At 37.6% G+C, this 6,860-nt stretch overlaps 1 protein-coding gene across 1 annotated transcript; it reads left to right on the top strand.

Annotated features, from left to right (window-relative positions):
* Positions 1-4,872: 4,872 nt before the first annotated feature.
* Positions 4,873-6,503, top strand: LOC125802882 (uncharacterized). Its single transcript, XM_049480986.1, has 6 exons — positions 4,873-5,038; positions 5,141-5,278; positions 5,375-5,511; positions 5,682-5,818; positions 5,908-6,001; positions 6,159-6,503. The coding sequence occupies exons 1-6, from the start codon at positions 4,957-4,959 to the stop codon at positions 6,501-6,503; spliced, it is 933 nt and encodes a 310-aa protein (XP_049336943.1). The 5' UTR covers positions 4,873-4,956.
* The last annotated feature ends 357 nt before the right edge of the window (positions 6,504-6,860 follow it).

Below are 6,860 nucleotides of genomic sequence, written 5' to 3'. Positions count from 1 at the left end.
AACAGATTGTACTGTGTAAAAAAAAATGTTTAAAGGCTGTCTCAACTGTCTGTAAGTGAATATCAGTTAATTAATAGCCGAAAAAAAGTTGAAGAAAATAAATGTATATTTAGTCGAAGTGCTTCTTTCTTTTTATGATTTTTTTTATTTCCTAAACTGCAGGATGTGAGAGAGAATGAATGAGAAGAAGCATCTATCAAATCATCTGTCATACAATTTTTTATAAATTTCAGAAATAAATATAACTAATAATGATTTATAATTACTGTGCACATTTTTAAGTATATTTTATTTTTATAGTTGATTGCTGAAGGCTCTGGGTGAGATGTTGTTTTTGCTGTGGTAAAGAAGTGATGGTATGTGGGATTGTGCTTGGGGAGTGCAATGCTTATGGTGATTCAGATATGATTGTGCATCTGACTGTTGAGGTGGTTTTAATCAGTCAGTGGCGCACCTGATAAAAGATGGAAACATGCCAGGAATTAACCTGAACACACCTCACTTCTTCTGCTATTTCACTATTACTCTAGGCTTTTGATTAGGCCCTTTTATTGCTACATGTACATTGCCTTGCAAAAGTATTCAGACCCCTTAAACTTTTCACTTTTGCCACATTTCAGGCTTTGAAAATAAAGATATGACATTTTTTTTAGAAATAAAAAGCTGAAAAGTGGGGCGTGTACTGTACATCATTATTTGTAAGTCGCTTTGGATAAAACTGTCCGCTAAATGTAATGTAATATAAATGCCTGTTTTTTTGTATTTAGTGATCAGACAACCCATATTTCCCCATCAGCTGTCAGTTTGAGCATGTGAGGAGAGATTAAACAGTGAAATAGACGCTTTTTATCATCAGAAATGATAAATTCATTTTAGCAGATCAGTCAGAACTATTTATAAATCAGCAGGCGGGCGATGACTTTTCGTAAAGACGGCGAGGCCGAGACTCGGATGACAGAAGACTAGTGTAAATGTTACGATATGCAAATGATCAGACGTTTTAAACAGGAGCTGTGGGGTGACTGGAGGGCAGGTATCATTAAATGTCAGTGAGATCAGAGAGCTGCAGGTCAGGCTGATACATGTTGCTACATGAGTTTTACATGAAAGAGTTACAGCCAGATCTAAACATCTGAGCGCTTTTATCAAAATACTGCTTCTTTTATCCTTCAAAATAAATAAACTGATAAAATAACTGATATAAATGTTTGTCATATGTATTAAACATTAGACTACACAGAAATCATATTTTCCACATTAACCACTATTTATATTCACTTTTTCATAGTGCCCCGCCTCCCACACTCAGCTCTACCTGCGATCTCCAGACTACAATACCCACAATGCACCACACACTGACACTCACAATCCCATGCCACTGCACACAGCAACACAAGAAAGCACATCACCAGAATTCTAAACACCTGCTAACTGGCCTATATAAACCCCTCACTCTACTTCACCTGTGCTGAGCTGATGGATAATTAACTACACATTTCTCTCTGTGTCTTTCTCTGTGTTTTTCTCTCTGGTTTCTCTCTCTCTTTGTGTGTCTTTCTCCGTGTCTCTCTCATCTGTCTTTCTCTGTTTATTTCTATCTGTTTCTTTCTATCTCGTCTGTCTCTCTCTTTGTGTCTTTCTCTGTGTCTTTATCTGTGTCTCTCTCCCTGTCTTTCTCTTTGGTCTGGCTCTCTCTGTGTCTTTCTCTGTGTCTCTCTCTATGACTTTTCCTCCGGTCTGGCTGTCTCTGTGTCTTTCTGTGTCTTTTCCTCTGGTCTGGCTCTCTCTGTGTCTTTCTCTTTGTCTCTCTCTATGTCTTTTCCTCTGGTCTGGCTCTCTCTGTGTCTTTCTCTTTGTCTCTCTCTATGTCTTTTCCTCTGGTCTGGCTCTCTCTGTGTCATTCTCTTTGGTCTGGCTCTCTCTGTGTCTTTCTCTTTGTCCCTCTCTATGTCTTTTCCTCTGGTCTGACTCTCTCTGTCTCTCTCTCTCTGTCTTTTCCTCTGGTCTGGCTCTCTCTGTGTCATTCTCTTTGGTCTGGCTCTCTCTGTGTCTTTCTCTTTGTCCCTCTCTATGTCTTTTCCTCTGGTCTGACTCTCTCTGTCTCTCTTTCTATGTCTTTTCCTCTGGTCTGACTCTCTCTGTGTCTCTCTCTATGTCTTTTCCTCTGGTCTGGCTCTACCTGTGTCTTTCTCTTTGTCTCTCTCTATGTCTTTTCCTCTGATCTGGCTCTCTCTGTGTCTTTCTCTTTGTGTTGGATGTATGAATTAAATAACTATACTTCAGACACAAAAGACATGCTATATTAAAATTAACCCCTAAATAGTAATAATACCATAATGACTATAATGTTATATTTAAATGTTAATGTGTATAAATTTGAGATGCACTCGGCTCCCTAGTGTTTCAGCTGCATATATGCCCATTGAAAATGAATGTATTTTAGTAGAATGTAAATATATTAAAGTTAAAGCTTAGTTGGACGTTTGTCTCGAGTCCTCTAGAGTCTCTACAACCTACAAGGTTATTTCTAGTTGAGCCAATGTAGTGTTAGGAGTCTAGCCAAAGGACTCTTATTGGTGTTTGCACAGCATTCAGTCACCCAGTGCGGAAAATTTAACCCCAGCTTCCCACACTGTAGCTCACTGGCAGATGGTGGTGTTATCCACTGCACCACACCAACCAAACAACTAAACAGGAATTATTAGCATATTTTTTTTCCCAAATGTAAGGAGTAGGAAGTTCAGATAATTGTGTGAAAATGTAGGAAGTATAAGTAAAATTCACTTTATTACATTATTTGACACCATTATGGGAGGAAGTAGAGGTCAAACTCAATTAATCATTATTAATCGTTTTCATAGAAAACCCAAATGAGTTCATGTTTCCAGATTAATCACTTGCGTTTACTCATTAATGTTGACGGCACTAAAATGAATGTGATTTTCGTTCCCCAGCCGTCGAGAAGGTGCAGCAGTGATTATAGATCTGCTGTAGCTACAGGACTCGTTTTATGTTCCTGCAGTAAATCACACACAGCAAATTCACCAGTGTTAAAATTGCAGTGTTACTTACTTTTAGAGTTGAGTGTTAAGGTTGTGGAGTTAAATTGGGTTGGAATGACACTGCATGGTGTCAGTTTAATATTGAACACAGAGTAACATTGCAGAGTTCACCAGCCTAACACCCAAGATCGTTAATCACTTCATCCGGGATATTAGGGGCTCTCAATGAGGTTAAATTTTCTTCACTAACGCCATTTTGTCTTGGCGCCAAGCAGTGCCAACAGGGTGAGAAAGTGTTATATTCTCTTGCTTATTTAGAGGTTATAATAGGTGGTTTAGTGCATGTTTTTGGTGAGAAATTGTGTTTTATGGCAGTCTTTCTGTCTATGAACAGATAACTAAGTTGGCATTAGTTAGCCGACGTTATGTAACGCTATTTACATAACATAAAAATCCACCTTAACTCCCGCAGTCGATAATACAAAAAAATACCACCTTAAATGCTGCCGTCGCTAATACTACTTATGAACCTAGTTAAAGTGGGGTTATAATTTTAAATTCTTATTTCAATTTAAGTGCTGCAGGCACTAATTAATAGTTATGAAACTAGCCAGCGTTAGTTAAAGCTGGCTTCTAATTTGAGTTTCTCAGTCCACCTTAAATGCTAAGGCAGTTAGCGTTAGCCAGCTAAATAGAGATAACCTACACAGACTAGCAGGATATAGATTTACTTTAAAAACTCGACAAATATAAATCCACAACTTACTACCCGTAAAAAAAGATGTCTTTATTTACTTCAAAACGGACAGTAGACTTAAAAACACTGACTGTTTGACAACCGCTAGCTAACGCTAACTAGTTGGCTAGCAAGCTAACAAGCTAAAACATTTTTAGCTAGCTTGCTAGCTAGCTTGCTAGCTAACTAGTTAGCGTTAGCTAGCGGTTGTCAAACCGTCAGTGTTTTTAAGTCTACTGTCCGTTTAGTGACTGCAGCACTTAAATTGAAATAAGAATTTAAAATTATAACCCCACTTTAACTAGTCTCATAAGTAGTATTAGCGACGGCAGCATTTAAGGTGGTATTTTTTTGTATTATCGACTGCGGGAGTTAAGGTGGATTTTTTTTTTGTATTAGCGGCTGTGGGAATTAAGGTGGAATGAGAATTTTAAATTAGAAGCCCACTTTAACTGGTTTCATAAGTAGTATTGGCGACGGCAGCATTTAAGGTGGTATTTTTTTGTATTGTCGACTGCGGGAATTAAGGTGGATTTTTTTAGTATTAGCGGCTGCGGGAATTAAGGTGGAATGAGAATTTAAAATTATAACCCCATTTTAACTGGTTTCATTACTAGTTTTAGCGACGGCAGCATTTAAGTTGGAATTTTTTTTAGTATTAGCGACTTATGGAATTAAGGTGGATTTTTTTGTATTAGCGGCTGCGAGAATTAAGGTGGAATGAGAAGTTTAAATTAGAAGCCCAATTTAACTGCTTTCATAAGTAGTATTAGCGACTGCAGCATTTAAGGTGGAATGAGAATTTTAAATTAGAAGCCCACTTTAACTAAGAATAAGATCTTTTGGAGCAGATAAACATGAATCTGTTGGTGCCCTGACTAATGCCATGTGTGATCTATAGTTTGGTATAAAGCTCTACGCTTTATACCAAAGAAGTCATTAATGTCTTGATGTTGCTGAACTGTGTTGTGTTACTATTGAAAATTAGATCTAAATGGATCTAAACACAAAACTTGTTTGTTTTATTTTATAAAAGAAATGTGTACTCAGTAAAAATGGTTAAAGGTGGGTCGTAGTATGACCTGTGTTTTGATTGTGTCTTAAACGTAATTTAAATGTAAGAGTTAAAATATAGAGATTTTTTTATTTATTTTGAAAACTCTGCTCTCAAATGCTATTCTTTCTAATGTGTCCATTGCAGGTATATTCTGAGGCATTATGATTTTAAAAGTGCAGTACAAAACCCACAGAAAGTACATCAAGATTGGAGAGGCTTCTTTTGAAGTTTTCATCACAGAAGGTCGTTTTTCTTCATATGTTTTTCCTGGACTAACATTTATGAGCAATAGTGAGTTATGGACAGTGTGTGTGGAAACATGTTTTTCTGTTTTATTTCCTTTAGTTAAAGAGAAATTTTCCATACCCCTCGATACACTGCTAAAAGTGACCGATGAGACTGGGACAGAGGTGGATCAAGATGTGTTTGCTGATCTCACAACCTCAAAAGACATCTGCTTTATCATTGAGAATGAGTGTGATTGTAAGTGTTTTCCTGTTGTATGGGAAGTTATTTCGAAACTATATTATAGGATTTATAGGGACTATATTCTAAATAAAACCTTTACTGTTTTCACAGCCTCCTACTCAAACCTGTCCTCACCAAGCTTGACTGACACAATATCAATGTCATCATCAAGCAAAGAAAGTGATGGCTTCAACCCATTTAAACGAATTAGAAGAGAAGAGGCATTGCAGGATTCAGCAGCCAAAGATGTAAGACATATGCTTACTCTCCCCTAATTAATCAACAAGTTGTTTTTTAATATGTCACACGTCACATGACATTTAATATGTCACAGTAGCCATTTCATTGGGACACTATCTTTTTAACTTGCAGTAAATTTTACCTGCACTTTTCTTGTGATATATTTTTGCCTGATCAGCTGATAAAAGAGATTCTTCTCTCAAAACCGGGAGGGACAGCGGTACTTAAAGAATATGAGGATACAGGAACAATTTGTGACAGCTCAAGGAGGCAGATGGTTAATATCCTTGCTGCTCATATGACCGAAACTGAGGGGTATTCTTTATCACATTGTTTCAACATATATTCTTTCTTGTCTGTCATTATTAAGGGTTAAGAATCCAAGTTTTTGATTTGTTTTTCAGGCGAATCCCACAACGAATTACAAAGGAGAAGTATGCTCTTGGAATAATCTCATTGTTTCCTTCCCTTAAAGATCCACTTTCTCCCAAAGGATATGTAAGTTGTGAAGCAGGGATTTCAACCCATAGTCTGTGTTCATTCCTTTTTGTTGTAAAGTAGTGGTTTATGAATTTATGTTGAGTGCCTGCACTAATACCAAGGGATTTATCTTAATTACATTGCTGATTTATAAGGATCTTATCTTATTTTTCAGGAGCATTTTTATGATAGTCAGAGTGGGTCTGGCTTTCTGGCATGGCGTCTAAAAACTATTCAGCGGAAGACAAAGCTTGCTGTGAATTCTGATGCCCCAAAAACGGGAACTACTGGAGGTCCAACACTTGGGAGAACCATCAGCCACCTTGACAACCAACCACCTGAAGAGTCCTGCAAAGAGGCCGTAGCACTAATGAACCATACCAGTGACAAAGGGACCATACTGCTGAAAATGCGCGAAACGTTTGAATACAGGCAGCGGCTTGTCCATAATCCTGAGACGGCATCTACAGTCCTCTCTGTATTCCCCCGACTGTTGGACACAAAAGGATTGGTAGGGTGATAAAAATATTTCTGAAGTGTAACTTTATGAATGAATATTTTGTGAAGTAAAATTTAGTAGTCATTGTTTTGTATCCTCATTTGTCTTTTGTTTTCATAGATACTTCAAGATTGTAGCCTTCTTTTTGGCCCTGAAACAGCAGCGAGATTACTGGAGAAGTGGCCCAGTTCTTACAAAGCTAAGGTGATAAAAGAAGCAGAGGCACTAACATCCACACCCTTCCTACAACGACAGCTGAAATCAGCCAGAGACCAGCAAGGACAGCTGTCATCAGATGACCCTGCAGGTATGCTTGTGCTAAATAGATAACTAGTCTAACGTTCTTTGAACACCTTCCAAAATGTATTTGTGTAGTTT

The sequence above is a fragment of the Astyanax mexicanus genome, chromosome 7 (genome assembly GCF_023375975.1).
Source record: "Astyanax mexicanus isolate ESR-SI-001 chromosome 7, AstMex3_surface, whole genome shotgun sequence".
Taxonomy (NCBI): Eukaryota; Metazoa; Chordata; class Actinopteri; order Characiformes; family Acestrorhamphidae; genus Astyanax; species Astyanax mexicanus.
This window is presented reverse-complemented; position numbering and strand designations above follow the sequence as displayed.

Bases quoted from the DNA above. Each gene is read 5' to 3' on its own strand.
- LOC125802882 (XM_049480986.1), top strand. From the start codon at position 4,957: ATGATTTTAAAAGTGCAGTACAAAACCCACAGAAAGTACATCAAGATT. The intron at 5,039-5,140 runs GTCGTTTTTCTT...TATTTCCTTTAG, and splicing joins TGAAGTTTTCATCACAGAAG to TTAAAGAGAAATTTTCCATA. The intron at 6,002-6,158 runs GTAAGTTGTGAA...CTTATTTTTCAG, and splicing joins CACTTTCTCCCAAAGGATAT to GAGCATTTTTATGATAGTCA.